Source organism: Electrona antarctica (genome assembly GCF_951216825.1).
Source record: "Electrona antarctica genome assembly, chromosome: 10".
In the NCBI taxonomy this organism is placed as follows: domain Eukaryota; kingdom Metazoa; phylum Chordata; class Actinopteri; order Myctophiformes; family Myctophidae; genus Electrona; species Electrona antarctica.
The window spans coordinates 9092811-9114349 of NC_136791.1; the positions used below are offsets into that span (position 1 = coordinate 9092811).

The window sequence follows — 21539 nt, forward strand, 5'->3', positions numbered from 1 at the left end:
GCAACAATACGAAACAAAATCAAAAGGCTACACACCAGACAAGACAATATGTAACAAACATATGTGATAAAAACACAAAACAAAATCAAAAACTGGACAAAACACAACAAAACAAACTTTTTTCAAAACACAACACAAACAAAAAATACTAAAACAGAAATAAATAAACTACACAGCAGACAAAACGAGACAAAAACAAAAACCTTTTCAAAACAAAAACACAAAACACACATTAAACAAACATCATGACACAAAAACAAAACAAAAATTATACAACAGCAGAAAACAAAAACAAAAATGACACAAAGCAAACAGCAAAAAACATAACACAGCAACAATACGAAACAAAATCAAAAGGCTACACACCAAACAAGACAATATGTAAAAACATATGTGATAAAAACACAAAACAAAATCAAAAACTGGACAAAACACAACAAAACAAAAACTTGACAAAACACAACACAAACAAAAAATACTAAAACAGAAATAAATAAACTACACAGCAGACAAAACGAGACAAAAACAAAAACTGGACAAAACACAACAAAACAAAAACTTGACAAAGCACAACACCACAAAAACTGGACAAAACACAACACAAACAAAAATACTACAACAAAAATAAATAAATAAACTACACAGCAGACAACACAACAAAAATAATAATAACTTGACATGAAGTATATGACTAAACGTGTAGCTAGATGGAATAGGGGGGTATACACAGACATGACCCGCTACCCATACATGTCCAGATCAGGCGGTTATAGCACCACCAGCAGGTGGTTTTTGCTAAACCCCATTTTATTTTGGAACAAAATGGTTCAAATCATCAGATACCCTCCATGCCTAAGAAGAAAGGGACTATAATGTAGCACATTATAGTGCTATCATGAGGCCCACAACCTGCCAGGGCCTGTTTTTTTATCTAGTATCTAGTCTAGTTTCATCTATATAGTTGTATCTAGTACACAAGATCTTGCTCAATATTACAAATTATTTACAATTTTTATTTTTATTTGTAATGATAAGATTTTTTTTTTTTTTTGAGAAAACGTATAATTCCTACACAGGCAGGGGTTATCGATGTATACAAAAACATCTACTTGGATCAATTATCCTGGAATTATTATACTTCTAAGATTATATTCTTGAAAAAGTTGCTAAACTCTGTTGTTAAATGCTAAACGCCTATTGTTTTTAGATCTACAATGATCTGTATAGATAGTGTAGTCAGAACAAATCACTAGTTGTCAGTGATAGACAGTAAATCCTTCATCATCAATCACCAGACACTTTTGACTCATTCACTCAGTTGTTCTCTCTTCCACTATATCATGACTAGTACATTATTCAACCAATACCAATAACTATTAACTAATAACTATTTTGTAACTAAATTTGGAAAAATTGTTAATTTCAGTTATTTTATCATTTTTCAGACATACTCTCTATCCATTTTTGTAACTGTGCAAACCTCTGGAGTGGTAAAAGACCCCCACACTTCACCATTTTCCCCCTGGTGGGTAGATAATTACACAGCCAACAGATCCCTAACAGCGTCCTAACAGCATCCTCCATCTGATTTCACGAGCCAAAGGCCTATAGGGTCTATCAGAGATACAGGACCCTGTGGTCACAGGGGTCTGGTATAGTCCTACCATGAGCCCACAACCTGACAGGGCCTATTTTTATGGCAGGGTCTAGTTCCATCTATATAGTTGTATCTAGTACACAAGCTTTTTACATACACAAATTAACCTCAGTGACATATCCAACACTCATTTACCATTACATGCTGGTTAAACTAAATCACTAGTCACTAAATTGATCCATAGGGGGTATTGTACGGAAAAAAGCACACACCTATGGCATGAAATCTAATGTGGAACACCGTATCTTAACATCTTAGTCAAAATAATAGGCTAAATCATCATAATAGTTCTCAATCCTGGCTGAGGGTAGTAGGTAAATTAGGGCACTAGATAATTTGCTCACCCAAAGTTGCTGTGAAACTTCACAATATACAATAAATATATATATATTTATGTCAGGGTCCTAGTAAAATATAGTGTAAGGGGTGCATTGGGGTAAATAAATAGGCATTTTCAGTTTATAAAGACCTAAAGAGCCCTGAAGATACTGTATTAATTGTTAAAGCTCTGCATAATATAGACCCAAATACCACTTATTGCACACTAAGGGTTGGTTGTTTTAATGATAGACATCATATTTCTGACTTTTGACACCCTGATATATGACTTGGGTACTCTGTCACAACTGGGTCAATAAAAAATATACCAATTATGTACAGATTTTTGGTGTCTCTGCATCTTTACACAAAAATATTATAGCGTTAGGCGTGATGAAGACGATCATTGTATGAATTCTATCAGGGGTTTTCTAGGGGAAGTTTTGAAAAGAGTCAACAAAGTTGGCACATTAAACTTGAAAATACTACATTCAAGTTGTTTCATGTATGTTTGGGCAAGGGTCACAATTTCAGACAAAATTACTCCCCTCATCACAGGGGAACACAGTCATGTGGACACAGTCACTGTACGTTTTACATACATAAACTATGTTGTTCATGGTGTAAATAAAAATATTATACAATGAGTCACTAATATGACTTAATATAATACCCCTTTTGACTAGACCCAATCACTCTTTGTATCACCAAATTCTTCTATTGTTGTCTATTCTACACACAAAGTATGAAGTGAAATGCTAAACCCCTCAAAAGAGACTGACCCCTAAACCAAGCCAAGATACCAGAGCTGTTTCATAAAACAGATACTGATGTTAAACACATACAATGTTGCAGAAATGATTTGCACTAACAAAATGACAACAAAATATACACATTTTTATGATTGCATATTTTATTACGACTGCATATTTAGGAATATTCACAGTAGTCACGGTAGATGGTACACAATATCAGACCAATATTTGTCTCAATACAGTACATACAACATACAATGTGTACTATGTAATAATACGAGGGCAGAAAACTGTATGCAATATATGCAACTATACAATTGTTTCATTATGCGCATAACTTATACGTGCCGCATTAGCTATATCTTAGATTTTTGTGTGTATATAGGGTAAATCCTTCAACTCATTTAGGTACGATTCACAGATTTTATGGATTCTGGACACTGGTGCTACAACTCCGTGAGTTTCCAACACCTGCAAGAGTCCTGGCAGAAATTCATCAGTCCATAGCTTGTTCGTTAAATCTTTAAAATGATTGTAGAAGTAATATCTAGGTGTATCACCCAAACACGGGTGTTCGGTTTGGCTAGAATGGTTTATCTGACAACCGTTGCAACTTTCTCTCATCTGTTCAGTTATAGCCTTTTCGAGTAGTTGCACAATTCGTATTTTCATAATATCTATATGTACAGTGTTGATCACCCCGTCATTCTCATCCATAGTCAGGGGAAAATTCACTGGGGATGGTGTCGAAAGCACTGTTGATGTGGTTGGAGTGTCATGGGGAACGGGTGAATTTGTGGATAACAGGCCTACCCTCTCAAAATATTCAGAGTCCCCCGTATCATACCCCCAAAATGCCCTCTCATCATATTCAGCGTCTTCGTCCGTATCATCATATTCATTGTCTTCATCCGTATCCCCAATACTGGTGGGGTTCCACCATGATGATGTCTCATACACAGCCCGCCGAGGGTCCATCCGCCAAGCTTTGTCTCCTCCACTTGAGCTGGATTCTCCCAATGATAAAGTAGAGTCCTCCATGGTGAATGATCAATGATCATATCACAATTATACGCAGAGTATAAGGTAGAGGTTGCGGAGTTCGCCTTTTTACCTATAGTGTATAGGATGGGTGGGCGTAGTAGCTGCATATGTTGGGGTGTCATGTTCCAGGCTGTCATCAGGCATTGAGAATAATGTTGCACCAGCTGGTTTGGGTATATTTATGTTGCGGGGTTTATCCAGATCTACGCGTAGCGGCTTCTTTGCAAAGGGATAGTCCAATGACAATACATGATTGACCCTTGTAAGGCGTCCCTCCAACAGTAATGCCTTTCTACACTCTTTTGCTCTGACGAAAAAAAAATTGATTAATTTCAACACGTCTTGTAACAACCATAAATCTCCTGTATGAAATGCTATACGGATCGGGGAGTATTTCTCTTTATCCATCATAGTTCTCGGTTTTTCAGGAGGGCCCTGGTGAGACTGCGATCTCACCAACAGCCACAAATTTGATCTTGAGCAGTCGACAAGGAGATTAGAGTTAGAGGCGACTGATTCATTTACTTCCACCATTATAGGAGGTTTGATGTAATCATTGCTAGCCCATCTCTCCCAGAGCAAGTAATTGATGAATTCCATAAGAGCCATGTTCAATCTTTCAAATTCAGACGCATAAACTCTCAAATGAGGCATGCCTGTCTCAAACAGTACTTCGCCATCTTCCGCTGTATATAGATCAACATACGGGAAACAGGCCGCCGGTGAAAAATAGCACCGCAATTTACGCCCCTCACATAACTGGTATATCTGCTCGTCTTTGTCATGGTAAATCATGTGAGGTGAATACATCTTTCGTTTTCGCTGTTCACGCCTCAATACTTACTTATTCGTCGGTTTCTCTACATTTAAAGAACATGACCCCAGGAGAGGCGGAGCTTTCTAACTCGGCTTATGCAATAACTAGTTCATTCATGACCAATCAACGTAAAATCCCCCGATCACTCTTTTTATCACCAAATTCATCTATTGTAGTCTATTCTATACACAAAGTATGAAGTTAGAGGCTAAACGCCACTCAAATGAGACTTAACCCTAAACCAAACCAAACTACCAAAGCTAATTAATAAAACAGATACTGATGTTAAACTACATGTTAGTGCAATTCATTTCTATAACTATCCACAAATTCACCCGTTCCCCATGACACTCCAACCACATCAACAGTGCTTTCGACACCATCCCCAGTGAATTTTCCCCTGACTATGGATGAGAATGACGGGGTGATCAACACTGTACATATAGATATTATGAAAATACGAATTGTGCAACTACTCGAAAAGGCTATAACTGAACAGATGAGAGAAAGTTGCAACGGTTGTCAGATAAACCATTCTAGCCAAACCGAACACCCGTGTTTGGGTGATACACCTGGCTCCTCCTGTCTACATGTCGAAGTGTCCTTGGGCAAGACACTGAACCCCAAATTGCTCCCGATGTGCTGGTTGGTGCCTTGCATGGCTTCCGCCGCAATCGGTGTATGAATGTGTGTGTGAATGGGTGAATGTAATGCACAATCTATGTAAAGCGCCTTGGATAAAGGCGCTATATAAATGCACCATTTACCATTTACCATTTACACCTAGATATTACTTCTACAATCATTTTAAAGATTTAACGAACAAGCTATGGACTGATGAATTTCTGCCAGGACTCTTGCAGGTGTTGGAAACTCACGGAGTTGTAGCACCAGTGTCCAGAATCCATAAAATCTGTGAATCGTACCTAAATGAGTTGAAGGATTTACCCTATATACACACAAAAATCTAAGATATAGCTAATGCGGCACGTATAAGTTATGCGCATAATGAAACAATTGTATAGTTGCATATATTGCATACAGTTTTCTGCCCTCGTATTATTACATAGTACACATTGTATGTTGTATGTACTGTATTGAGACAAATATTGGTCTGATATTGTGTACCATCTACCGTGACTACTGTGAATATTCCTAAATATGCAGTCGTAATAAAATATGCAATCATAAAAATGTGTATATTTTGTTGTCATTTTGTTAGTGCAAGTCATTTCTGCAACATTGTATGTGTTTAACATCAGTATCTGTTTTATGAAACAGCTCTGGTAGCTTGGCTTGGTTTAGGGGTCCGTCTCTTTTGAGGGGTTTAGCATTTCACTTCATACTTTGTGTGTAGAATAGACTACAATAGAAGAATTTGGTGATACAAAGAGTGATTGGGTCTAGTCAAAAGGGGTTATTATATTAAGTCATATTAGGGACTCAATGTATAATATTTTTTATTTACACCATGAACAACATAGTTTATGTATGTAAAACGTACAGTGACTGTGTCCACATGACTGTGTTCCCAGTGATGGGGGAGTAATTTTGTCTGAAATTGTGACCCTTGTCCCATACATAAACAACTTGAATGTAGTATTTTCAAGTTTAATGTGCCAACTTGTTGACTCTTTTCAAAACTTCCCCTAGAAAACCCTGATAGAATTCATACAATGATCGTCTTCATCACGCCTAACGCTATAATATTTTTGTGTAAAGATGCAGAGACACCAAAAATCTGTACATAATTGGTATATTTTGTATTGACCAGTTGTGACAGAGAGTACCCAAGTCATATATCAGGGTGTCAAAAGTCAGAAATATGATGTCTATCATTAAAACAACCAACCCTTAGTGTGCAATAAGTGGTATTTGGGTCTATATTATGCAGAGCTTTAACAATTAATACAGTATCTTCAGGGCTCTTTAGGTCTTTATAAACCGAAAATGCCTATTTATATACCCCAATGCACCCCTTACACTATATTTTACTAGGACCCTGACATAAATATATATATATTTATTGTATATTGTGAAGTTTCACAGCAACTTTGGGTGAGCAAATGATCTAGTGCCCTAATTTACCTACTACCCTCAGCCAGGATTGAGAACTATTATGATGATTTAGCCTATTATTTTGACTAAGATGTTAAGATACGGTGTTCCACATTAGATTTCATGCCATAGGTGTGTGCTTTTTTCCGTACAATACCCCCTATGGATCAATTTAGTGACTAGTGATTTAGTTTAACCAGCATGTAATGGTAAATGAGTGTTGGATATGTCACTGAGGTTAATTTGTGTATGTAAAAAGCTTGTGTACTAGATACAACTATATAGATGGAACTAGACCCTGCCATAAAAATAGGCCCTGTCAGGTTATGGGCTCATGGTAGGACTATACCAGACCCCTGTGACCACCGGGTCCTGTATCTCTGATAGACCCTATAGGCCTTTGGCTCGTGAAATCAGATGGAGGATGCTGTTAGGATGCTGTTAGGGATCTGTTGGCTGTGTAATTATCTACCCACCAGGGGGAATGGTGAAGTGTGGGGGTCTTTTACCACTACAGAGGTTTGCACAGTTACAAAAATGGATAGAGAGTATGTCTGAAAAATGATAAAATAACTGAAATTAACAATTTTTCCAAATTTAGTTGCAAAATAGTTATTAGTTAATAGTTATTGGTATTGGTTGAATAATGTCCTAGTCATAATATAGTGGAAGAGAGAACTACTGAGTGAATGAGTCAAAAGTGTCTGGTGATTGATGATGAAGGATTTACTGTCTATCACTGACAACGAGTTTAGCAACTTTTTCAAGAATATAATCTTAGAAGTAAAAATAATTCCAGGATAATTGATCCAAGTAGATGTTTTTGTATACATCGATAACCCCTGCCTGTGTAGGAATTATACGTTTTCTCCAAAAAAAACAACATCTTATCATTACAAATAAAAATAAACATTGTAAATAATTTGTATATTGAGCAAAAGCTTGTATACTAGATACAACTATATAGATGAAACTAGACTAGATACTAGATAAAAAACAGGCCCTGGCAGGTTGTGGGCCTCATGATAGCACTATAATGTGCTACATTATAGTCCCTTTCTTCTTAGGCATGGAGGGTATCTGATGATTTGAACCATTTTGTTCCAAAATAAAATGGGGTTTAGCAAAAACCACCTGCTGGTGGTGCTATAACCGCCTGATCTGGACATGTATGGGTATCGGGTCATGTCTGTGTATACCCCCCTATTCCATCTAGCTACACGTTTAGTCATATACTTCATGTCAAGTTATTATTATTTTTGTTGTGTTGTCTGCTGTGTAGTTTATTTATTTCTGTTTTAGTATTTCTTGTTTGTGTTGTGTTTTGTCAAGTTTTTGTTTTGTTGTGTTTTGTCCAGTTTTTGTTTTTGTCAAGTTTTTGTCTGCTGTGTAGTTTATTTATTTCTGTTTTAGTATTTTTTGTTTGTGTTGTGTTTTGTCAAGTTTTTGTTTTGTTGTGTTTTGTCCAGTTTTTGTCTCGTTTTTGTCTGCTGTGTAGTTTATTTATTTCTGTTTTAGTATTTTTTGTTTGTGTTGTGTTTTGTCAAGTTTTTGTTTTGTTGTGTTTTTGTCCAGTTTTTGATTTTGTTTTGTGTTTTTATCACATATGTTTTTACATATTGTCTTGTTTGGTGTGTAGCCTTTTGATTTTGTTTCGTATTGTTGCTGTGTTATGTTTTTTGCTGTTTGCTTTGTGTCATTTTTGTTTTGTTTTCTGCTGTTGTATATATTTTTTTTTGTTTTTGTGTCATTTTTGTGTATGTGATGCTGTAAATAGTATTGTTATGTAGTTTACAATTTACAATTTAGGCATTTTACCATATGAACCCCCGTAAAATCACATTTTTCAAAAGATTATCACCATGAATCATACGCTAACTAGTAACCTACCATCAATCCAACAGTGGAATATCTGTATGATGAACCAATACGTATGCACTATAGAGTTCTGTGTCTACATAAGGTGTACTAGCAGTCCTAACAATAGGGGCATAATACTGGCTATGGTGCTGAAATCGTTTGCATGACTGGTTGACCAACATCTATAGAAATTGCCCCACTAGGCGGATATCATTAACTTTCACTATAATTGAAAACATATACTTATATTTCCCACACCAAGAGTCGAACTTGGGTCTCATGGCTAGACTCCAAGCATCCTAAACCACTAGACCATATGGGATTATGATGTACTACCTGTAATGTTTGGTTAATAACCTTATCATACAATGTCTGAAGACAATAATTACTGCTTGAACCACTGTTCCCTATGAGCATAACATAACCATATTGTAATATAATTAGAGAGGATAGATATGTTACATGTAAGAGCCTCATCATGGCTGAAGGATACCAAATAATAGCAGAGAATATTGGATCCATGTAATACTGTAAAAAACTGACAGTTACTGCGTCCAAATAATCGTAAACACCTATGGCTCTCATACTATTCTGTATGTTGTGTAATTGTTCACAGATAGGCTACACAGGCTAGATTTACACCGGTCAATATTCAAGCTAAGTATAACCCCCTTCATGTATGTATTGAGCCTATGGGGTAGATCTGAATAACACCTACATTACTTAAATTCACAGCCTATGGGGCAAAACTGGTATTACACCCCCTTGTAGGGCCCCTGGATGGGGGTGTCCTCTGAACCAATGGGACGAAAAATAAAATAGATGAATTGCACTAGGAGGCTGAAACCCCCTACAGGTCTGTAGTGGCTGTATGAGGAATTACACCTACATTATTAGATCCATAGTCTATGATCAAAAATGGAATTACACCATAAAATGGACCAATCTGTTAGACAAAAAAGAAAAGCTAGACAGCAGACCAACCTGATGTTTAAACCTGCAGTACCAGCTATACGCCACATTTACACTAGACTACACCTACACATAGTAGACCAACCCCCATACACACCCCACCCACACAGTAGACCAACCCCTCTAACTAACCATTGTGCAAACCTTTTCGAACATATTTGCGGCATCTACAACACCCAAGCTAGTTCAAGCGTTCTTCTCTACGAGTTCACACGTACATCGGCAGTACAGTTGAGAAACCATATTTACACTAAAAGTTATTTTCTTTATTTGTTTAAGTTTTTAACTTTTAACTTGTTTTGTAACTTTTCTTTTCTTGTTTTATGTTTTGTAAGTGTTTTTCTTTTTTTCAAAGTTTTTTTTTAAAAGTTTTTTATTTTCTATTTTCTATTTTTTCATTTTTTCATTATAAGTTTTGCTTAAATTCATTTTCTTTTTTAAATTTGCATAATTTATTCATACTTTTATTTTTCCATACCTATACTCAATAGTGTACACCTACTGTACACCCAATACTCCAACGTATATATGCACCTGGAAATTGCAATGTTAGGGCTAAACCAACACACAAGCTGTGTGTTTTCCTGTCAGCTGTCAGCTGCTGTCATCTGTCACCTGTCACCTGTCATCTGTCACCTGTCACCTGGTACCTGTCACCTGTCAACTGTCACTTTCAAAGAGAAGGGGACCCCCACCCCCCTCTAGTGAGGGGAGGGGGTTTACAACTGCACCTGGCACATCAAAAAGATAAGGGATCCCCCACCCCCGGTTTTAACTACATCTAATTAACACATTAACACAACATCAATGTTTTGAGGGGGGAGGGGGTTTACAACTGTCACCTGGCACTTCAAAGAGAATGGCCCCCACCCCCCGGTTACAACTGCCACCTGGCACTTCTAAAAGATAAGGGATCCCCCACCCCTCACCCCACACAGTGGTTCATCTACATTTCTATTGTCCTATTCACACCTGGAGACGCTGTGTCTGGGGGCTTTGGGGTGTGAGAGACTGTCACACCCCCCTTCATGAAAAACACGCACGCAAAGGGGACAGAGAGAGATAGGGAGAGATGGAGCAGATTTAAGCACTTAATGTAAAACACTTAAGCTTAACACTTAAGCAAGAACAAAAAGCATGGCATACATCACATACATAAATAAAACGATTATAATAATAATAATAATTATAATATAATATGATTTTTATGATATATACAATATGATTATGGAATGTATGGAATGTATGGAATGTATCCAGGAATGTATGGAATGTATGGAATGTATGAATAAATTAATATAAATTAACATAAATTACTCACTAGCGCCCCCAGTGGCCACATGCTGTAAGTTGCAGCAGTATATATAGACTACTGTAGAGCTCCATATATGGGGATAACCTATAGTCCCATATATGGAGATAACATTGATATCCAGCGCTGACATCAGATTAACCAGCGCTGACATCAGATTAACCAGCGCTGACATCAGATTAATGTAGAAACCCCAAAGATGGATATACACAGTGGTGATATCATCGTGACACTAGACTTGCACTCATCATAAAAGGCAGATCCCAGCCTCTAAACCTCAGATACCAAGCAACGCACGTGGCATCTCCAACATGTCAACACATACAAACCAAGGTATCTGGCTTTACAACCCATATACCTTGAATAGCTTCCATTTAATTACCTTTGGCACGAGTCTTCTAGATGAGACAGAATAACTGGCTAATGGCTAAGCAACTCGTAGAGCATTGAAGTAGAGGTTTCTACATCCCGGTTAAGTTCGTATCGAACACCACTGTAGCGGGTTCTAACTAAATAACCAGCACTGGTTCGAGCTATTTAATAGTGTGTGTTGTCTCGACTGGATGTTGATCTCTAAGTGGACGATGAGAAGTACAGGCCGGCGCCTTTACAGTGACTCCATTCCATAAGTGTTGTTTTGACCAGTAATTCCACCTGGGACAGGGAATTGAAGATAAAAGCGACTGAAAGCGTGCGTGTGCACGCACGTGTGCGCACATCAAGATGCCGCAGTCCAGTCTTATGGCCAACAACAGATAGCCATCCGAAGCTAATGTGAGTAGCCTTTCGACTAGATCGGATCACTGAATTAACGCAATTTACGTTTATTGGCGCTTGCCGAGACTAAGCAATTAACGCAACGTATTATTATTCGGCGGTAAAGTGTAAATTTAGTGAAGAAAGTGACTCGAGTAATGACAATGGTGAAACAATATTACTTTTGTTAATTTAATGTGAGTGAATTGTTTATTCCCCCAAAACAATAACACCCGTGTGAAGTGAGGGGTGCTATTATCATCATACATCATCATGTCTAAAGTTTGTGAACATATACTAAAAGCTGGATATACCCTCAAGAATGCACCATTATGGATTATGCATGGAAGCAAGCCAACTTGTTACTTACACGAGCAGAGCGCACAAGTACTGTAATCGGCTGCGGATGTATGTATGTACGTATGTATGTCAGGGTAAGAATGTTGGTCCCTTATTGGCCGTTGATGGTGACGTAACTAAGGTCAATAACGGGTCTAAAGGATTTCGAACAGCAGTTGTAATAGACATTAATTATAACTAACGTCTATTACAACTGCTGTTCTAAATCCTTAATAATTAATTATTATTGCTATAATTGTTATTATTATTGTTGTTATTTTCACTATTTGTATCAGTTTATCTCCAACTCTGTATGCCACTCCTGACTCCTGCAGTATAAATAAGGTACAGTATGCATCTAAAACATTTTAAAAGCCAGCAAGCTTAGTTAATTCCCATGGAAGCACTGAGTCAGGGTTTCAGCCGATCAATTCTACTTCTACTGTTCTTTGATTTCATTCCAATTGTTTAACAAGCACATGATGGATTAGTGACCTTCAGCTGCCAAACTGCCCTCTCTGGCATATTGTCTGTCTTTTTCTAATGTTTGGCATTTCATGACTGTCTGCTGACCCTCTTTAAATCAATAAACATACAGACCTGTCTCATCATTACCCATGTTTTGCAGAAACCGGTGTCAAAAGAGATTATTATGTACTACCTCTTCCATGGTGTGTAGCCTATACATTGAGAAATTCTCCTTGCAGGATGCAAGCGCTTCTAGTATAGGTCAAAGCACCCCGAAAAAGTTTGGCTTGGTAATACATGTGTCACCTAAAAACAGACGAGGAAACATGAAGAAACATGAAGACAGGCTGTGAAGGTAAAATAAAGGCAGTTACCCTACATTTCACACACGGAAACTAGCCGATCTATAACCTCACAACTCGTCGCAACAGGTTGTGAGCTGGTAAATTGACTATTTTCGCTGAATGTACGTGACCAGAAAAGATCTGTTGGTTTGAAATCATGGAAACTACATGAAGGTGGGACAAAACTCAATAAACACCCATAACACCAAGTCACCAACCACTGTTAACATTTAGTATTAGATAGTAGGCCTACTGTCAAAAATGACTGACAGCAAGCAGTTGGGAATCATCTGTTGGATTCCGCTTCATGTTCACCCAATGAGGTTCATTCATTGTGTCCAACAGAAGAAATATCATATTTCAATCAAAATACAAATTCAATTTATATAAAATTTGTGTAAAATAAAATGTACAGAAGCTTATCAATCAGTTGCCGAAGATTGACCCACACGACCCCATGGTGACTGAAGTGATTTTCCCATTCAAAATCCAAATCTACGTCAAATCTTTTAAACAATATAAGAACTGTTCTGCAAAGAAATTAAAGACTAGCTAGTTAACGCATATGGTTTTTAATCATCAACTGATGGTGAACAAAACTTTAAAAAAATGTATCCGAAGAGTATGAAAATAAATGCCTGTCTACAAATTGACTATACGATTATCAGGCTTAAGAATTACCCAACGACTACATCTCATTGTAGCAGTAAAGGAACGTTTATGGCATGGTTCTGCATTGAGTCTAGCAGTCTATATGACGGTGTGTGTGTGTGTGTGTGTGTGTGCGCGCGTGCGTGCGTGCGTGCGTAAATATTTTACATGAAACCAAATTTGGCATCATACGGTACGTACAGTAGATGACTGATGTCAATGCCTGGCCAGCCATGATCTCCATGTGGATCCTGAGAGCAACATGATTCAATTCTTCCCCCAACTGCAAAAAAACTAACGACATCTTCATACCCCCTGCGTCTCTCTTTGAGAGCAGCAGTCTCATTCTGTCACATTGCATTATGGCCTTGAAGGGAGAGATCGAGCAACAACATAATAACCTTATCAGTAGCAGATGATGGAGATCTTCAAAGGGCTGCTCTGCCTCAATGTCCACTCCTATGACTCGTCAGGGACGCAGCAGCCTGATCAAAGGTGTTCACAACATGACGGTTCAGCATATAGTAACGCATATATCAGGTCTCAGCGGCTCACAGGCTATGACGCAACTTCTAGTTGGCTACTGATGTTTGTCAAGCTCTCTCAATGACGGATATGACTTCTAAGCTTCTTCGATGGCACGTCACGCCTACTGATGAGGCTGAGAAGGAATAGAGAGAAGTCCAATAGTTGAACAAGTGAACTCAAAATGACTCCGTCCAAGAATGTGATCTTTATTCTCTTTTATATATTGTGTGACATTTCAAGATTTACCCTATCTGTGATCGGCAATTTACCCTATCGGCAATTTACCCTATCTGTGATCTGCAATTTACCCTATCTGTGATCTGCAATTTACCCTATCTGTGATCGGCAATTTACCCTATCTGGAGAAACCGATCGTTTACATCATTTAAGTGGTAAAAATCAGTCAATCAGATATATAGTATATTAAGTATAATATAATTTTTCATCTTTGTGGCAGGCCTAAACATTCTCCCCTTCCTCCCAACACAGGAACAGTTTTGACGTGGGTTTTGACATATAATAATTTTGGAAATATAAAAATTTGCCCCGTTTATGGCCAACGACGTAATTGACGTAATGAAATCAATAAATCCCTTATGGCCAATGACGTAATGGACGTAATCGATTGATTCCCAATAATCGGGAGCTTATTGTCGCAAAATTTAGCATTTTTTAGCTAATTTTGCTAACGGCCGATGTAATCTTCCTAAAACCGGCCGAAAATCCGCGCGTGCACGGTCGATCGCGCACGCGCGTGATCGCGCATGCATCGCTGCGTAAAATGCGATGTTTTGGGCTTGATTAGAGCTTAATTTGACTTAGTTATGAAAAAGACGATGATAGCTTAGCATTCCGGACATCTTCCATTGTGGCACACTAGCAAAGCTACTGCCGGATATTTTGATCCTAACCGGATGTGGTCATCGTTCACTCGCTCCTTTTGGTCAGAATCGGCAAAATGGTGACGTTACCGCCACCATCAGGACTGATTGTCCCAATACTATGGTCTTGCCCCGTCAGAATGAGATATAGTGTGTATATCGCGGATTTTTCTATTGGCATTAAAAAGACAAATTAAACATTTGAAAAATGCTGGCTGAAGAATCAATCCACTGTTAATTAGGCTTGGCCACAAGAGGGTTAATATAATTAAGATTTTAATAATTAAGCATTCATGTAACTAAAGTAGGTCCCAAAGGTCCCAAAAAGGGCATTTTACTCATTTTACATTTCCACTTTCACATAAGATATCTCAATATAAATGGGCAGAATGCAATGAAACTTACCAAACAGATTCAAGATCCTTTGATAAACCCAACGTTTTGAGTGACCACGCATTTAATGCTCACCTCAGGCATACTGTAAATCCCTGCTGATTTTGGTGACCAGGCTGCTAGCTGGGCTTTTAGACTTCTTGTTTATGTAATTTATAGAGCAGCATCAGTGTGAGAATTTGGTGATAACACGTAATGTTTAGTTCTCCTGGCATGTCTTTATTCCACATGGTTGCACATGTAGTGTAGCCTTAGTGTTTGCACTCTGCACACTCCAGCAACTCTCACTTTGCAAAAGCTGCTCTTTGCCATTAGCTCCATTGCTCTGTCACCAACTTTAAGCCATTTTGGACTGAGGCCGATTCTACAAATGTCTTCTAAATCCTGATAGTTTTCTTGAAAAACCTATGTTTCTATATTATGTCAGTGGTTCTCAAACTATTTCATGTCAAGGACCCCTAGAATTATATGTGTTTTGCCGCCGACACCCATCTGAAAATATGTTGTTCCAGGGACCCCCCAGAAGCAAAGATTTTAGTTAAAAACGTTCGCTCTGAAAGAATATATATTCAAAGATTTGCGCCACATTTTCACGATTTTTCAAGTTCATAGCGCGGCATGAGCTTGTAGATCTGCTATTTTTCAACAGCTAAAGCATAACATAATGCTTAAAACACCAAAGGGGGTTCCCGCCCAGAATAGACTTAAAAAAGGTTACCAGTGTGCATAAAAAAAGAAACTGTCACAAAGTGCATATTGATATAATGTATTAGTAAATAATGGTATACGTGAACAAATAATTATGTGTGAAATGATGACATCATATAAGCAAGGATATGTCAAATAAGTGGCACATAATGGTGGAAACCTGCTTAACTACCTAGTCATCTCTTATCATTCATGGTGCCTTGACAAAAAGCCGTAACTGTAACAGTATTGCTAAGTAACAATAACCGATCTACACGCTAGTATAAATGACTTAAGCATTACATGTCACAGCTCCACTCACTCAGAAAATAGAAACTACTATCTACTCAAATATATTGGTGAACATTTTTTACACCCTTAATTATTGAGTAAACTTGACTGCTATGAAATCAAGTAAAATCTACCTTAAAAATTAAGTAAGTGCAAGTAATATATTAAAGCAGGATGAAATGACAATTATTGAGTAGATAAACTTAATACGCATTAGCACCTTGCAATGACAATAATTGAGTAGATAAACTTAATAAGCATTAGCACCTTGAAATGAAATAAATGAGTAGATAAACTTAATATGCGTTAGCACCTTGAATTGACAATAATTGAGTAGATAAACTTAATAAGCATTAGCACATTGAAATGAAAAAAATTAGTAGATAAACTTAATATGCATTAGAAAACCTAGGTTAAAACTACATATAAATTTGAGTATATGGGATTGAAATTGATAGGTTGATCTAACTATATACACGTGTATGATTTAATAAAATATATGTGTTACATTTACTCAATATTTTAACTGTATTCAACTCATAGTATTTTAATCCAAAAATAATTCTGTATTTACCTTTGTCAAAGAGAATACACAAGGCATTTATACAGATAAGTACATTTTTAATTGACCAAAGTGAATAAAGTGAACAGTCAAGTATTAAACACTCACATATGGTCTGGCCACATGCACGAAACAATGTGCAAATTACAATGTCAGCAAATACATAACATTTTCCTGAGACTATGGGCTATATCCCTTATCCGTAAACTTATTTGCCATTCTTTACGATCGACTAGTTGAACCATTTTAAAATGTGTTTAAAAATAGTAAAACAAATGGCAAATAAGTTCAGGGATAAGGGGTGGCGAAAGATAGGGCCGTATAAGTACAAACTACAATGTGTGCATTCTCAGAACAGAACATTTTCCTGAGACAATGTGCAAATTGTTGTCTGCAACAACATTAAAGAACATTTTCCTGAGACAATGTGCAAATTGTTGTCTGTAACAACATTAAAAGGACACTTTAGTTTTTTTCAACCAAGATTCCTGTTTTAGGGTGTTATTAGATAAAGTAAAAGATGAGTGTTCATTTTTCATTTTTTTTCATTTGCTGCTTTCTTTCGTTTTAGGGATTTTAGCTGTTTGACAGGGGGGCATTCGAGCATGGGGCTAAATATGTATTTTTTTTACAAAATGTTATAGCGATTTCTTTTTTTATTGTTTACTATAGTCCTACTAGACCCAAAGAAATGACATCTGGCCACAAAAGATCACAGGATCTACTGAATGTGAGCCTATGTCATAACACACAGTGTGGCTTCCCCCCAGTAGGATACCTTCAGTACATTCAGTAGATCCTGCAATCTTCTGTGGCCAGATGTAATTTTCTGGGGTCTATTAGGACTATAGTAAACAATAAAGAAAATAAATCGCTATAACATTTTGTAAAAAAATACATATTTAGCCCCATGCTCGAATGCCCCCGCCCCCCCCTGTCAAAAACTACTAATATCCCTAAAACGAAAGAAAGCAGCAAATGAAAAAGAATTAACACTCATCTTTTACTTTCTCTAATAACCTAAAACATGAACCTTGGTTGAAAAAAAACTAAAGTTGTCCTTTAAAGAATATTTTCCAACATTAAAGAACAATTTCCATGGCAGGTAAATAAAACAAAAGAAAGGTCTGGACACAATTTGATTGTCTACCACACACACACTATACTTGTTAATTTTAGGATGGTCATTTGACTTTTTTAGTCAAGGCTGGGTTTAATTAATTTCCTGCCGGTGTCTAGCACCGAAACTATACCGAAGTATACACACACACGCGCACAAAATTTGATCGTCTACCTACCCCACACACACACACACACACACACACACACACACACACACACACACACACTACTTGGGAGGACAAACATTGTAGGATGGTAATTTTATAAATGACCTTTTTGGGTCAAGGCTGGGTTTAATGAATTGCCTGCATGCCGGTGTTTCGCACCCAAATTAGCCGATCTACAAACATGCGCACACACACACCTGAAAACAAAATTTGATTCTCTACCACACATAGCAAAAATAGCTGCCATTCTCAACATGTTGAATATTTTTTGAAAACATATTGAAAGTATAGTTGGTCAACAGCCAACACGCATACAATTGAAACCTGGTGTAGTTGTAAAATTGTAAAATTTGTAAAATTGTACAGCACCGAAAAACATGAACCTCAAAAGCATTATTTAACAAGACCCATACAAATGAACATTAAGTATAAAAGAACGGTGGCCCTTTAAGCAACAAATGTTAGTTTTTAAAGTAATGTGCTTGGAGCAATCACTAACACATTACTGTATAAGAAAAAAATAAACGCAGGAAAGTCAAATGGGGAAGAATTTCGTAATATAGAAAAAATAAAAAAAACGTTTTACTGTCTATCGGTGAGGTCTGTAGCGATTAATACATTCTAATTGGCTATATGCACCGTGTACACATAAGCACCGCCACTTCAAAACAAGTCTGTCAGACGCACAGATCTGACATGCTGCTGTATGCTTTCCTTTTGAACAGTGCAGTGTGCTGATTCACATTTCAGTCTATCACTCCATAAACTGCAGTGTGCTGATTCACATTTCAGTCTATCACTCCATAAACTGCAGTGTGCTGATTCACATTTCAGTCTCACTCCATAAACTGCAGTGTGTTGATTCACATTTCAGTCTATCACTCCATAAACTGCAGTGTGTTGATTCACATTTCAGTCTCACTCCATAAACTGCAGTGTGCTGATTCACAATTCAGTCTCCCACACTCCTTATGCACATTTTTGTACTAAAAACATACAGTACGTGCATCTAGTTATCGCATCACATAAATAAAACACCTGGAGACTTTTGTTGTGTGATGTGGTTTCCTACTAATCTGTTTTGACTGAAAACATTCAAACTGAAATCAGTCAGGACATTAGCCAAGCAGACAGTTTTTCAGTGTCTGCACTTTGGGTGTAAGCTGTTGAGGGTCTAGTCCAAGCAGTACCTTTTGAAAAACCTCCAAGATGTATTTGAACTTCTTGGGGTACTTCAAGTCAAAGACGTAGGTCAGTCCCAGGAGATAGCAGCAGGCTCTGCTAATATCGCCGAGGTTGTTGAGGACAGGGATGCCCTCAATAACAATACCTACATCAGCAGCTGGTGATTCTTGGGTTTGCAGCCTGTAGATAGTCATCAGTTCCCCTGACAACTCCTCTTCTACATCGACACCAGCAGCATCCTGCACACATTGTAAAAATAAAAGCAAAATAAAATCTCATGAATGAAAACGTAATGATGATGTTCATGGTATTATCATTCTAAACGGTTACTACTGTTGCACAATTCCCTGCTCTGGGTGGGATCTCCGTCAGTCCAATTGCTGTACATGAAAAGTGTCTTGAGTTTGCAATTGAAAACGTTTGCTGCTGCTGTTGTTCTACATACAGCCAACCAGTTGAAGAAATCACAGATTGAGGCATTAAGCTTTGTTTTTAAGACAACAAATTGTTAAATACTTTATTTTACTAACTTCAACGTCCTTGATCAGGGCACCAGGCTCTTCTCCCAGATGGTCGATGAGGCACTTGATCACGATTCCTCTGGTTAGCTGTATGGGGTTTCCACTCTGCAGACAAAGTTTTATCCTTAATACAATGCATTACTTTGCACATTCAAGCTGGGCTTTTGTTTACCAACTTTAAAGTCCACCGTTTCAATTGTTTGCACACAGTTTTAGCATTTAGGGCCCTATTTTCACCAGTGCTAAACACATTATCCCGAAACTTCTTTGCCTTTTTTACTCTTTTGAAAAACAAAATTGGTCAACTAGCCAATCTAAATGAACAAAAATGTTTTTCAAAATAGTAAAAAAGGCAAAGAAGTTTAGGAATAAGAGGGGTTTAGTACTGACAAGACTATTAAGACATGCATTTTGTCTAGTGTGAATGGAACAGGTGGAATTAAAGGTCTAGGACATTTGATAGGTTTGCGTTACAGGCAAGATACTACAGTGGAAGTCAATGAGGAACATTTCTCACCCGCATGTGAAGTTACAACATGGCAAGGAAATTACAACACAAACTTCTACCAAAGTGTTCTAGCTTTTTAAAGTGGTTAAAATAGTAATGAATGAATACCGAAAATAGAAGATCTGCAAGTTCACAAACTTCACAGTGAGATGCAATGTGAGCTTGCATATCTGCTATTTTCTGATTTAGAAGGATTTAGAAGCAGTTTTTAAGAATCATCCTCGGGTCTAAATGGTTTATTACCTGAAGCAGAGCACTCATCTTTGCCCGATGTCGCTCTCCTACAGCACCTCTCTTAGATTGGAACATGGACAGCAGTTTAGGTGTGTAGAGGTCCAACATCTCCATGAATTTCGGTTCAAGCTTCATTGTAGTGATAAACTTGAACTCTGCGCTGACCTGAAAAACAGATGAGGGGAAGGGAGAAAAACAAAACACATTGTGATCTTGTACATCCATTTTCCACCACTGTTGCTCCAGGAATGGGTACAATTGATTAAATACAATGTAAATGTGTGTCACATGCAGGATGTCATTTATGTTGAACACTGCTACAATAATCCAATTTACTCACTTGTGAAGCATCAAACAAGGCCGGCCATCTCTCCTTTACATCCTTGATGCTCATCTGCTGCCGGACGATGTCGTGTCGTCTATGTGCAAAGGTTCTGCACATCAAGTCCCTGATGGCTGTGCTGTTTTTCTTCTTGGACTCGTCGATCAGTTGGTGTCGGTACAGCTCTTGTTGTTCCTTACTGTCTCTTATAGGATAGTCTGGGAGATAAAGCACTTCTCCTTTCCGTGCTTTCTTTACATTCGTTGCAGATGCCCTTTCACCAGGCCTCTTGTTCTTAACAGTGTTGCAGGTAACCTCAGAGAGTCCTAATTCAACAAGCTTTTTCCTGTAATTTAGCATCTTGGTTTTAAGACTTTGGATCCATAGTGAACTGCCATTAGAACTGTGATCTGAGAGGCACGGGTGCTTTTTGACCAATGCCACTGCAACCTCAGTAATCTGTGTGGCTGATGGGTATCCTCCTTTGTAGCTGAACATGTAGTTTGCTAAGCTTGACCTAATTTCAATGGCAATCTTATTGTTGATGAAGCGAGTACCATCTTTTACATATACTTCATTGGCACACATCAGTACTCCCTCTGTTGCCACAGAGAAAAGTGGAATGGCAATTACACTTGGCCATATTTCTCGAACGTGTTCACGCGGAGGGGAAAGTATAATGTTGTCGGACGATCCTGAGGAGTAATCGGTCTGGTCTTCTTCCAATGTATCACTAGTAGAACTTGAACTCGCACTCACATTCATGACACTCCTTGCATACCGGTAT

At 37.7% G+C, this 21539-nt stretch overlaps 1 protein-coding gene across 1 annotated transcript; it reads right to left on the reverse strand.

Moving 5' to 3' along the window:
- Positions 1-14000: 14000 nt before the first annotated feature.
- LOC306931530 (uncharacterized protein) lies at positions 14001-21117 on the reverse strand (the record flags this gene model as incomplete). Its single annotated transcript, XM_079512936.1, has 5 exons — positions 20771-21117; positions 20440-20595; positions 19698-19793; positions 19173-19406; positions 14001-14012 (listed from the first exon to the last, which is right to left on the reverse strand). The coding sequence occupies exons 1-5, from the start codon at positions 21110-21112 to the stop codon at positions 14001-14003; spliced, it is 840 nt and encodes a 279-aa protein (XP_079369062.1). The 5' UTR covers positions 21113-21117.
- Positions 21118-21539: the final 422 nt, after the last annotated feature.